At 34.6% G+C, this 14,252-nt stretch overlaps 1 protein-coding gene across 3 annotated transcripts in view; it reads right to left on the reverse strand.

Moving 5' to 3' along the window:
• The window catches only part of VPS37A (vacuolar protein sorting 37 homolog A (S. cerevisiae)), a 49,590-nt gene that overhangs the window by 7,259 nt on the left and 28,079 nt on the right, over positions 1-14,252 (reverse strand). For all 3 annotated transcript variants that reach the window (XM_011934887.1, XM_011934885.1, XM_011934886.1), the window contains 7 exons: positions 12,897-13,122; positions 11,391-11,461; positions 7,749-7,876; positions 7,607-7,665; positions 7,461-7,529; positions 3,186-3,329; positions 1,405-1,485 (listed from right to left, as the gene is read on the reverse strand). In XM_011934887.1, coding sequence (XP_011790277.1) covers positions 1,405-1,485; positions 3,186-3,329; positions 7,461-7,529; positions 7,607-7,665; positions 7,749-7,876; positions 11,391-11,461; positions 12,897-13,122 — 778 coding nt within the window. The remainder of the gene's footprint in view (positions 1-1,404; positions 1,486-3,185; positions 3,330-7,460; positions 7,530-7,606; positions 7,666-7,748; positions 7,877-11,390; positions 11,462-12,896; positions 13,123-14,252) is intronic.

Genomic DNA, 14,252 nt, shown 5'->3' on the forward strand with positions numbered 1-14,252 from the left:
CTAGGATGGATGGACAGCTTGCCTATACTGGTTCAGTTACTTTCCCAGGAAATGTTCTGGAACTCCAGGGACTCTTGTTTATCTCCATTCGCTGCTTGAACTGTCAGATGATATAATTAGGAATGGGTGAAGGACAAGTAAGAAAAAATATCTTTTTTTTGAGACGGAGTCTCGCTCTCTCGCCCAGGCTGGAGTGCAGTGGTGCGATCTCAGCTTACTGCAAGCCCCAGCTCCCGGGTTCATGTCATTCTCCTGCCTCAGCCTCCCCAGTAGCTGGGACGACAGGTGCCCGCCACCATTCCTGGCTAATTTTTTTTGTACTTTTAATAGAGACGGGGTTTCACCGTGTTAGCCAGGATGGTGTCGATCTCCTGACCTTGTGATCCGCCCGCTTTGGCCTCCCAAAGTGCTGGGATTACAGGCGTGAGCCACTGCGCCCGGCCAGAAAAAATTTTAAGAAAGAACAGAGATGCAGAAATAAGAAACAAGCCAACAAGCAGTCTCAAAGGTGTGAGAAGAGCTGTTTTGGTCACTGAGTGGCTGTTTTCATTCTCAGGTGACTGTACTTTCCTTCATTTTTACCCTATAATAAATCCCTGTCCTATCCAATAACATAAGCTTTTACTTAAGTTTACTGGGGTGGGAACTATTCTTGCAAACAAATGATTCCTAAAACAAAACAGATGCAGAGGAAAAGGAAAGGCATCTTGACATCAGGTAAGAGCACAACCAAAGATACTGCGGTAGAAGAAGAATGTGCCATGTAAGACAATGCAATGTAAGGGGAAAATGCAGAGTTAAAATGGATGATCTCAAATATATGCAAGATTATGGAAATCTTAAAACCAGAGGAATTTGCCATGGATACTGTCATTACTAGGGATTCATTACAGGTTCTGGAGTAGAGCCAATTTTATCATAAAAGTGGTATTTTAGGAAGATCATTCTGTCAGTGCTGCATAGGAAGAGAACCTTCAAGTCATGGGGACGGGCAAATTATTAGAGTAATCATGGTGTGGGATGGAAAAAGAGACTGGCTGGAAGTTCACTTTAAAGGAAGAAATGACAAAGGAGTCTTCTGAGAAATGTTAGCCACGTGATAAGGTATACTCTACACACCAGGTGAGAGAAAGGAACTGGCTGTAACTTACAATTCTATATTAGGAGGTAATGTTAAAAAAATTTCATTCATGCCAAGATCATAGAAAATATCCAAAAGATTTCTACTAGTTATATGTTTATATTATGCTTATTATATAATACAAAGCATTCTATGTTACATAGCACAACAGCTATAATGAGAGAATTATGCTTAAGGCTGATGAACAGGCACCATTAACAACATGTCTATTTGAAGAATACTGATGCAATAACCTTGAAACTCAAACCTGAAATACAGTTTACCTATAGTGGAGCATGAAATTGGCTGTGCATTGCTATTGCCTGCTGAAGTTTCTCTTCCTTGGCTCTTCTACAGTGGCAAATCTAGAAAATAAATTTTTAAAAATACCAGTCACTTTTACAAAGATATGCCTATTACTTTACTTCCTACAGTATGACAGGAACCTTTTAACTTGTTGGCACTATTTTATGTTTTGAATGTTGAAGATAGCTAATAATCCAATAGCTAAAATTATTACATGAGCAAATTCATTTCATTAGCACTAATGTTACAAGGCGCAGATAATAGTTTGGGACAGGAGAAGTGCCTGTCATTTTATTTCCTGCACGCCAGTCTCTGTTTTAGGGAACCTCTCATGCTCCCTTCTCATAATCCACTCCCTCAGCCCAGTCGACTGAGCAGAAGACCACCTGACACCAATTCATTTTGAAGTAGCTAGTAATCTAATAATTGAATGTTGAAGATAGCTAATTTTTAAGACAGCTAAGACTTTAAGAATCAAAAAAGACAGCCTTTGCCTGCAAGCTTCTAGAATGTAAAACAAACACTGATCCTTTACATCAATTATCTGACTATGTAACTTTAAATATCTGTGTTTTAAAAATATGGATGTAAATTCTGCTGTTAACCAGGAAGATTAACAGATACAAGCTTCAAGGCACAGTTATTTATCATTAAAGAATAATGGACCAGAAATCAATGCCTTACTAACACTATAACCATAAGTAAGTCACTAACATCTCTGAACTTCAATTTTGCCTCATGAAAAATGGGAAGAAAATCCACCCCATCTGCCTTAACAGGAGTGTGTGTGTGTGTGCGTGTGTGTCTCACAGATGTTTCATAAAGTTTACTAACGAAAGATTATTTTTAAAATGTGATTATTTCAGACAACTTAGGTAAATATTTTGGACTGTATTAAAAGGCAACAGTTAAGCAGACCGTTTTGGATTTTTCTTTAAATACAACAGAAATATCAGAACAGAACAGGAACTATTTCTCAAATTTTAAAAATTATTTTATAATCCCTATAGATTATTCTCTCTTTCAACAAGTGGTAAAACAAGTCATTAAGGAGTATATTTCAACTATTCGGACTAGATTTACCAGCTGTATTACACAATGATATAGATACTACCATTTCTGAAACAACTATTTGATTTACCTGCTTGTATACTCGGATAAAGTAAGTCTAAACTGATAGGAGGATGATGCTATTATTCTCACGAGGCTTTTCAGGTTCCTCTCACAGCACTCAAAACTCCACTTCAGTAATGTGCTAATGTTTTTCACTCATGAGTATGCTAAAGTAATTTGGTATTATGCTGTCAAAAAAAAATTTTTTTTTCCAAGATCAGCACAAAGTTTATTAGCAATTTCTGCTCAGACGAGCCCCTTTCTGACCAGGACTGTTCCTCTGACACACCAGACAGGAAACAGCCACACGTACAGGCCCTCACACTCATTTACTTCTCAAGTCACATCAAAAGGACATCTTAGAGCAATGGCACTTGCCCCCATGGGGTTCCCTGGGAATAGCTAAGGTGTGTAGCTGTCCAGAGTCCTATGACAGACCTTCAAAGTTTTAAGTTCCAGGTACCTGGTTTTTGCCCAAGTCCACACCCAAGAAATAGAAACCTTCCTTTCAGGTAAATAATATATTTGTACAAAACAAGGGGGATGATAGCATAATAGAGAAATAGCTAAGACCTAGTGCTTCTCCTCCCTATAAAAATACCAAACTTTATCCAATACTTGTCCTCAATTGACGAGTATTACATACTGTTCTCTTTTCCATGAAGCTACTGAGAAAATCATCTATTTCCATCTTTCCCTCCAAGAAGTCTTCTGCAATATTATCAGATTCTTCCTCAGCTTCATGTGCAGCTACTTTCAATCTTGCCTGTAGGGCACTTGCACTACAGCTCTGAAAAAGAAAATCAGGCACTACTTTAATTTATGATACTCACAAGAACTCCTCACAGGGAAAGGAAGTAAGGTAGTGGTATGGAGAGGCAATTTATTATGTGCCCTATATAGCCTCTTTTTGAGAAAATCTGCTATCTTATAAATGATCCACCCAGGTCCTTAGCTACTGGCTGCAAACTATTAAATGAGAGAAACTCAGAAAATCGTTGTTCTCTCCTAAGGATTTACAAATTAAATCACTGTGGTAGATATCTGCTAAGGAGACTCTCCACTAATGACCTCACCTCCTGGTATTCCTGCCCTTGCATAATCCCACCCTTGAGTGTGGGCTGAACTTGATGACTCATTTCAATGGAATAAGGCAAAAATGATGGGATTAAATTTCACTAAAGCAGTGAAAGACTGGTACACAGAAAACTGTAAGATACTGCTATAAGAAACTGAAGACATAAATTACTGGAAGACATCCCATGTTTATGGGTTGAAAGATTTAATATTCTTGAGAAGACATTACTAATCAAAGCAACCTACAGACTCGATGCAATCCCTATGAAAATCTCAATGGCATTTTTTGCAAAAATAGAAAAACCCATCCTACAATTCGTATGGAATCTCAAGAGATCCCAAATAGCCAAAATAATCTTAAACAAAGATGATTAATATTTCCTGATTTCAAGTTACTACAAAGTTACAGTAATCAAAACTGTGGTACTGGCATAAAAATACAAAGAACAATGGAACAGAATAGAGAACCCAGAAATAAACCCTCACATAAATGGCCAAATGATTTTCAACAAGGGGGCCCAGTCCAGTTAATGGAGAAAGGAGTCTTTTCAACAAATGGTGCTGGAAAAAACTGGGTATCGACAGGCAAAGGAACAAAGTTGGCCCCTTACCTTACTTAAATACAAAAATTGATCCAAATGGATCACAGACCTAAATATAGGTACTAAAACTATTTTTAATAATAGCCATCCTGCTCAGTATGGTGGCTCATGCCTGTAATGCCAGCACTGTGGGAGGCTGAGGCAGGCATATGGCTTGAGCCTAGCAGTTCATGACCAGGCTGGGCAACATAACGAGACCCTGTCTCTACAAAAAATACAAAAATTAGCCAGGTGTGGTGGCATGCACCTGTAGCCTTGGCTACTTGGGAGGCTGAGTTAGGAGGATCGCTTGAGCCTGAGAGGTCAAGGCTGCAGTGGTACTGCACTCCAGCCTGGGTGACAGAGTAAGAAAAAAATAAAATAAAATAATGGCCATCCTAATGCATGTGGGGTAGTATCTCTTTGTGACACATCATATACAAAAATGAACTGTAATGCACCATTTTCTTATTGCCCTCGCCAAAACTGGTTATCTGTCTTTACAAGTATGGCTCACGTGGATGTTTTATTTGGCTATTATGTGCCAACCACTAAACCAGGTACATAATAGGTACTCAATAAATACTTAATGAATAAGTAACTGGCAACTTTGAAAATATGTTCAGCTTTACTATAATTTTTTTAAAAGCCAAATAAAACATCCATGTGAGCCATACTTGTAAAGACAGATAACCAGTTTTGGCGAAGGCAATAAGAAAATGGTGCATTACAGTTCATTTTTGTGTATGCTGTGTCACAAAGAGATACTACCCCACATGCATTAGGATGGCCATTATTTTATTTTATTTCAGGAATGAAACAGAATAGATTCCTCCATCACGGAACCAATGGTCTACTGAAAGTGGATTCCGTATGTTAGAGTGTAGAAGATTCATCATCCCCCCAAAAATTGACTGAGAACATCTAGAAAGAAACCTAGGAATCAGTGTTTGGTGTGTGTTTGTCTTTTTTAAGTGTTTCAAGAATTGCTTCCAGCAATTCTTATATGAATGTTTAAGGATCAGAGTAACTATTAAAGCAGAATCTTTACTGGACATTTATCTTTCTCCTTTGGTCAGTTTCCTGTTTTCCTTTTCCAATAGACCACTGGCATTAGTATTTGTTGTATATGCTAAAAATATCTGTACCTTTTTTAACTTTACTTTTGATTTCATGATTTTTTAATATATCCAAATTTTCAATCTGTATAGCTAAATATGTCGAGTTTTTCCTTTATACTCATATCTGTTTTATTATGCTTAGAAAGAGTTTTCCCACCATAATCTTAAAGAAAAAATCCTAGAAGCTAGTTGACTTTTATGGTTTCCACTGAAGTAGTTTATCTGTAATACCTTTCTGTGTATTGTATGATACGATGATCTAGCCTTTTTCTAAATGGATACTAAATAGCCAATTTTATAATGTACTGAATCCTCAATTTTTTCCAACTGGTTATTCACATACACAAGTCTATTTCTGAACTGCATAGTGTGTTCCATAGAAATAATTTTCTCTTCGTATAAAATTACTATACTGTTTTAAATAATGAGGATTTACAGCATATTCTGACACTGGGAAAGGGAGTTTTGTTCATTTTTTCTTTTTGTTCAAGCTCTTCCTGACTACTTTTACCCAGCTGAAAAAATAAAGTTTCAGATGAACTTTTGAATAAATCTGTTAAGATTAAAAAAAAAAACCTCTTGGCATTTTGATTAGAACTGTATTAAATTTCTAAGTTATTTTGGGGAGAATGAAATCTTTTTAATACTGGATCTTTCCTTCAACGAATATATTCTATGCTGCTCTAAATAGTCTTAGAAAACAGAAAACTCAACTCTTCTTTTATTGAATGCCAATTCAATAAAGTTTCCTAACTTACTTCATTGGGTTCAATTCTAAGTACTTTACAGTTTTGTTTAATGAGTTGTTTTCTGTACTTCATTTTGCAGTAATTGATGGAGCAACCAGGAAAAAGTTTCTCAGTTCTCTAGAATTTTTGATTGTTTATTTTTGGTAAACAACTGTTTCATTTCTTATTTTATACTATACCACTTTTTGTGGTCTTGTTGCAGTACTCAGAACCTCCCAAGCAATGTTAAACAGCAGTGATCATGAGGCATTACTCTCTTATTCCTAACATTAATGGGATCCTAGAAATGTTTAGTCATTAAGTGTGATGTTTACTGCTGGTTTCTAGTATTCTTTTTCAAGTAAGAAATTTCTAGTTTAAGTTTACTATGAGTTTGTATAAAGAATGATGTTGAGTACTGTGAAAGCTTCTTCAACATTTACAAGGTCCAATGTATATCTAACAGTACTTCAGTTGAGTCTCACAGATTTTCTGTGAAGGAGGACTGCTTAGGTTAGACTCCTAACTAATGTTTCTATTTGTATGACCTCAAGGAAGTTATTTAATCTCCCTGTGCCTGTTTCCCTATCTGTAAAATGTAAAACGGGAAAAAGTAACAATACCTATTTCATAGGACTTGGTGTAATACAGGCCATATATGTAAATAGCTTCATGCAGTGCAAGACATATTAATTGCTCAATGTTAGCTATTATTTCTTTATTCTGACAAATGACCATATTATCTGAAATCATTATAAATTTATATTCTCCTTTACCATCTTTTTTGCTGTTGTTGGTTTATATCTATTTTATGTTTTATTTCGCTGACTTTACCCAAAGTTCCTGATTTTATAGAAAACAGAGCATTAACTATGAGGTTAGTGGTATAATACAAAGATTATGTCCTCTGTTTCCTTTTCATTTTTAAAGATTCCTTTTTCTCAGAAATATAGGTTGAATTTTATAAAATTCTTTTGATTTTCACATAACTGGATTTCTAACAAAACTTATTTGTAGCAGATAATACTATATATTTTTCATATATTATTCTTTTTAATTTGCAAACTTTTCATTTAAGGTATTTGTAGATAAGTTTACAAGTGAGTCAAAAGTTTTTGTTGTTGTTGTTGCTAGGTTTCACTACAGGGGTTGCAATGGTTTCATAACTTACCCAGAAAAGTTATTTGTCAGGGCCTGTCATAATTTTCTGTTTTGGAAACAAAGACGCTGTTACATGAGCACAAATAATGTATGATGCCTCATTGAGAGCTGTTCATCTACGTTTAACTGTATCATGTTTTGAAAGGTCAGATACCTCATAAATAGTTTCTGATGATAATGAAAATAAGATCATGACTCATGCACATAAGATTAAAAAAATCTATGGCAAAGGGAAAAAACTAAACAGTCTTACCTCATTAAGTTCATGTTGCCTTTGCATCTTCTTTTCAAAAGCAGACTTCATTTGTGTAAGTAATTCATACTAAAAGAGAAAATGAAAAGGATGTTTTATTCTATTTTTAAATTACACACATTTATTCGAAATGATCACTAACTCACCTTATCTAAAACAGCTTGCCTTCTGGCTTCCAAGCTGGGCTCCAAAAGGAGATTTTTTCCTGTAAGATAAATCTCTAGATTACTTCTAGGTAAAGATCAGATTTTCTTCAGGAAATGTGAGCTGAGGAGAGGGAAAACATACTTGCTAGTTCCTCAATACTTTTTACTAAGTCATCTTTGTCAGTAATAATTTGTTTTAGTTGAGGCAAAGTCAGAAACTGTTCTAGTAATACCTCCTCTTGTTCATTCATATCTGTGAGTTGTGTCACACTAGAAACACAAAAGAAAAAATGTTAATAAATATCAGACATCAAGTTTTTCTCCCTGACAACTATTTACAATTTTTCAGCTTTATTTAGTTGATAGGGTTCTAAATAATTTTTACATATACACCTAAGGCTGCCAATTTTAACCTTAAAATCATATAAAACATCAATCACAATGGAACATAAAGCAGTCTGTAATATATTCTCGACAGAATCTGTAAAAGTAAATTCTGGTCCAATGGATATGTTGATATATCTCCTCTCTTTAAAAATCACAACTGTGGGGAAGTGTTCACAGTTATCCAGTGACCTGAAATTAAAAATAAAGTCAACTTAACTCAGGTAAAGAAAAATGTATGAAACTAAGAGCTCATTCAGCTTAGGTTTCTTAAAATAGGACAGCAGTAATATAGTCCAGTATTTTTTTCTTGTTCTTAATTGTTTAACTTAATTGCTTGAGAATATCACTTATTTCTTAAATTTCCCTGATAGGAACCAGACTGATATATAAAATTTAAGCTATTTATTTCTTCCAAGCATAATGTTGAACACACTAGTACTATAGTAAATTCACACAAGTGAAAGTTCACAGACAAGCTAGCATTAGAAGAATTTCTTCCTAGTCATTTCATTGTATATATTAAGAGGGAAACAGAACTGAAAAGAGGCCAGAGTAGTTACTGTAACGTTTTGGCTTGTGAAAAACTTTTATGGAAAACTATTCTATCTAGTCAGCTTTAAACCAGGTCAGTGCATGATTCCAAGGATATGTTGGCCAAAATGTAGTCAGTAAAATCTCCCAAGACTCTACAAGACACACAGTCTCTGCTGGTGCATAATGTCAGTTACCGTAGGACCAGTAACATACGGTGCATAAGCAGTCACAACTCTGTTTTAACCTCTCTGCCTATTTAGCTTACAGATGTGTGGCTATCACAATAAGAGTTATAGATACGTTTATGTGTGTTTATGTATATGTGTGTACACATATTCATAAAATACTTAAAGAAAAGAAATAATGGAGGGCTAAATGAAAAACAAAAATGGGTATCTGTAGGGTGAAAGAACTAGGTGGAGCGGATATGGATGGAAGCAAAAGCTTTTCTGAACGTATCTTAGTTTTGACTATGGAGCCATATAAAAACGTTGGATAATTTAAAAATAAAGAAGAAAAGAAAAAGCAGTCTTTAAAATTCCGAGAAAATGGACTGCTTTGAAAATAAGTAAACCTGTATATTCTAAGTTATATCGACACCCAGAGAAAAATTATTTGAAGAGATTAAAAAAGAAAAAAAACAACAGTATATTCTGGCATGTCATAATCCTAAAGACGACAGAACTGTAAAAAACAAAAACAAAAATTTAACCTGCATTCAATAATCTTAGTAACAACACTGGTATTGTTATTTTGGAAAAGAACAAGGGCCCTTCTGAGAAATGGCTGACTCTAGGTCTGGGAGAAGAAATGTTCATGATGAGCCCATTGCATCTTCAACTTCGCCAGAAACGATACAGAAGGCAACTTGAGTTTCTCACCCATCAGAGCAACTTTTGGAGATGGATAGCGCATCAACTCATTATTGTGAAAGCTGATACTATAAGGGGAAAAATTAAGCATTTTTCTTGGTCCTATATGAAGCATATTTTAGTATAACTAAATATGTAATTGATTAAGCCAGGTTCTTCACAGAGTAATTCTGGTTAATAAATTCTGGTGGTAATGACAAAATCATTAAATCATATTTACAACACTTGCTGAATTAATGATGGTCAATGATTTCAGGTGCTTTAACCTGATATAATCTTAATGTCACTAAAAAAAGGGCAACCAGACCTCACTGCTGCCTCATGGGATGTAATAGGAAGCATGCACTAATTATGACATAAGTATTGGCAAAAGAATTGAACCTTGTCTACTTCCAGCCACCAGCAGCATAAACTATGGGAAATAGAGAAATGCCCTTCAATGGTACCACAAGGAGGGAATAAGGAAAAAACAGGATATGGAAGATTTCATAGGACAAATAACCAATTTAATAAACACACACTATGTCTAATATATATGTATGCATGTATGTACACAGACATATATTCCCATATTTGTGTACATGTATATGAGCATATGTAAATACAAATATGTATATGTCGAAGTGTGTGTGTGTGTGTGTGTGTGTATAATAAGAGAAAAGTTGGGGAGAAATGGTTCATTATTAAAAGGAACTTAAGAGATCCACTATCCAAATGCAATAGGTGGAACTTGTTTTAAATCCTGATTCAAACAAACTACCAACAAAAAGATTAATTACTAAGACACTGGAGAAAGAAGGTAATAATAAAGAATTACCATTGTGTTAGGTATGATGATGATGGTGACTGGGGTTATGGTTAAAAAAAAGGAAAGAAAATCCTTACCTGGTAGAAAAATTTACTGAAGAAATGATGGGTAAAAAGGATGTATTATCTGGGATTTGCTTTACATAACAGTGACTCATACCTATAGCCCTCCAAGAAAGCTGGATAGGAGGAGGCATGAAGCATGGTGAGCAAAAGGGTTCACAGCTTTTGTTGCCACATGATGGATACACGGTGGCTCATTATACTAGTTTCTTCACCTTTTTTGTATTTTTGATGTTTTCATAACAATTATTTTTAAAAAATTTAAAGCAAAAAGATAACTTTAATAAATGAGAACTTATGGGGTTATTGTGAGCATTACAATGCATATTAACCTTTAACATGCATGCAGTATATTGCAAATATTCATTAATTTATTATAACAGAAGATAATAAATCACTATTTCCTTAAAATGACTGTAAAACACTGGTGCAAATAAATTTAAACTCTTTTTAAACTATAGGATTTCTCATGGATACCTGGCTGTACACCTTTGATGAGATATATCCTAAAGAAAAAAAGAACTGCAAAGAAAGAAAAAAAAGTTTAACTGCATTCAGTAGTCTTATTTAATAAGAGCCTTATGAGTATCATGAACTCTCAATGGGGGCTACAAAGGGTGCAATGCTTCCCAAAACTGGCCAAAAACCATTTTCTTCATGAAGCATTTTAGAAAAGCAAAAAGTTCCATGAAAAATGGCACCTTAATTGAAAAAAAGTTTGGCTCTGTAAAAACATCTAATACTTTATAACTTTATTTCTCTATATGTAAAGTTTATCTACTAAAGGAACAATGGAAGATCTAAAATAGGCCAAGATATATTTTGAAACTGTCAGGAATAATGTATTCAAAAATACTTTTCAAAGAATGCAGGCCACATGAGAGAAAGGATCTTGTTATCTTGGTAATCCTATAAAAATCCCTGAGTATGTACTAGTCACTCAATAAATACAACCTATAGGACCTAAAACTGATTTTTAAAACCTTCCCACTAAGACAACTACAATACTGTATAGGAATAGTGAAGATTTTAAAATTTAATTTAATATGGATATGAAATAATGATCTGGTGTATGCTTACAAATAAAAGACAATGTCACCAACTTCACTCTCCAGGTTTACCTTAGTTCTGAGAGTTCTGGAAATGCATCAGGAACATCTGGCATCTTGTAACCAAAACCATTTTGGCTTGTCTAAAGAAAAGTTTTAAATGATATTAAATTTCGGCCATTTTTTGACTGCTCTCAATTACTAATAAATGTAATGTTTAATGTACTAAATATCCCATAACTGTTTGCATTATCATATTTTCATCTTCACATCTCACACTGCCTTAGTCTCCCCTTCTTCCTGCAGTCTTTTTTTCAGTGTAGTATACATGCGATTACTTTTTGTTGGTGTTGTTGAGGGCCATGTGAGTACCTGTGTTAGGTAGAGAACCGGTAGTTCTCTTTCTTGTCTAAGTATATGGCTGTAGATTTCACTGGTATATATGAATATTTCTCTCAAGTGAAAAGCATTAAATATAGAAAAGCAATAATTTGGCAACACTCTGAATAGTTACATGCCTCAGTCAGATGAGACGGTAGGGTAGATGAGCAACTGAACCATGTTTGAATATATATGACTTTTCATCCTTGAGGATCCTTGAAAAGCCCTCTTGTAATTTTGTTCATACTACTAATTGTAATTTGTTCATAACATTCATTAACACAATAAATGAAAGGTTTTGGAAAAACCAAGTCCACTTGGGTCTATGTATTCTCAATGATTATAAACTCTGAAATTGGTAATGTTGGATATAGTATGGTTTTATACTTGAGTAATGCTATGGGTGATATTCACTGAGGGTTGTAATTGAAAGGCTTTATACCCCTTTAAATGTTTTATGCCCAAAGTATTAGTCTCTTCCTCAGTAACATTCCACATAGCAACAGTTACCAGCTTAAGAACATACAAGTTTTTAAGCCAATGGAACACTTGAAGCCCTCAGCATACGTTAGCAGACCCATCATAATGTGACACCTGCTGCTCCCACATGATCATTCTTCTGCCTTTGCCCACAACCTATATGGCAGCCAGAGATCTACTATAGGCAGCTTCACAAAAATGCCGTCTGCTTTATACCTCAATGCCTTTGACAATGTTACAGCCTCTCAAAGAATGCCTTATGTATCCCCTTGTTATTCTGGCAAAATAATAATGATCTTTCAAAATCTGGCCTCAAGCATAATAAATGCATGCATTTGTTTAGCTGCCTCATTTTTACTGAGTACCCCCTATATTTATCAGTACGTTTGAGGCACTAAGAAAAGTGGTGAAAAAAACCAGAATCACATTTTTTGTAAAGGTAACGTACTAGTTCTACCTTGGTCCCTAGGAGCACTGACCATTCCCCTAACTGTGTCTCTACCAAAACTCTAGCTGTGTCTTCTACTACACTAGAATTACAAGCTCCACACTTAAAATTATTATTTGTTGGTTACCTCTCTGTTACTTGAATTGAAAAACGTGATTTAATCTTTTCATATTTTGTCTAACTTACTGTCTGGCACACGGAGGCATGTAATAAATGTGTGTTGACTGAATGAATGTTTCAGTGGCACATAGATAACTGGCGATACCAACCGGTATTGAAGCATCCATTGTGGGAATGGGTAATGGCAGATTTGAAAGGACACCAAATGAAGGAGCGGCAGGCTTGGCTGTGGTATAACTTGTTGTTGAAGAAGAAACAGTATCAGCAACAGATAAAGAAGTGATACTCCTGTTTGCTTCTTGTGGCGGATATGGAGGAAGAAATGGAAAACCCTGAGAAGCATAAGGAGGCATCCCACTTGGGTTACTGTATAGACTGAAGAGAAAAAGAGAAGATCCTTAGATTAGATTTTATGGACACCACATGTCAAATTATCTCTAAATTGCTCTAAATAACAAAGGTCAAGCACTATATAGATGAAATCTTATCATGGCAGGTGATATTTATTAAATTATATAATGGAATTAAATATTATATAATATTTAATATATAAAGTGATATATATATAAAGTGATAAAATATGACCCCCTTCCAAAAAAAAGAATTGTAGAATTGTGGTTTCTGCAAAAAAGATGATGAATGTTTTAGAAAGCAAGCAATTCAACTTGTGAAAGTAGTAATGGACAGACAGGGCATTTTCGAGTTTTCAGCATTCCACTGGTATCAATCAGTATCTCCATGGAGGGAATGGAGAGCAATATTTAATCCAGGACATTTATTCAAGTAGAGGCTAACAGCTTTCTCCGTATTTGTCAAAATCTGACTGAAAGTCAAGACTGCTTTTCTAGAACATTTTAAAGTAAAATTAAGTATGCAGATGAGCTTCTAAAATATTGAAATATTAAAAACAGATGCATATATAAACATGCATGTATATTAGAGTTACATAGCATTATGTACTTGGGCTTCAATCATAGAACAATGCAGTCAATGTTTATTTTTGCAAGATAACAAATATTTATATTTAAAATATTTTTCCCCTTAGCAAAGTTTAGAGAGAACCAGATCATAAAAGCATTTGAGTAATTCAGACCTAGATGCAGACTGAAAATCATCTAAATACAATATATGAATAATACAGTGAGTTTATATGGATCAGGCACTCTAGTATAAAGGATAAGGGACTTACAGTTATGTTTTAAATATTAATATAATACTAACTACTAAAACGTTTCCCTTTATATTGAAACATGTTTCAAAACGTATACTTTTTTATGAGAGTACTATTATTTCATTTAATGACATAACCTGAGTTGGAAATTTTGTGGGAAGAAAACTTTTTTTTTTTGAAATGTACATGAATGACACTAAAGTGTATATGGAAAAACAAGCCAGAGTAGAAAGAAAAAAGCCTGAAAAAGGAAGGTACAGAAATATTAGCCCTGTAATAAGGAAAAACAAATTATAAAATCCTAATAACACGACAAAATGTAAAGCATACTACT

This window comes from Colobus angolensis, unplaced genomic scaffold (assembly GCF_000951035.1).
Source record: "Colobus angolensis palliatus isolate OR3802 unplaced genomic scaffold, Cang.pa_1.0 Scaffold14, whole genome shotgun sequence".
In the NCBI taxonomy this organism is placed as follows: domain Eukaryota; kingdom Metazoa; phylum Chordata; class Mammalia; order Primates; family Cercopithecidae; genus Colobus; species Colobus angolensis.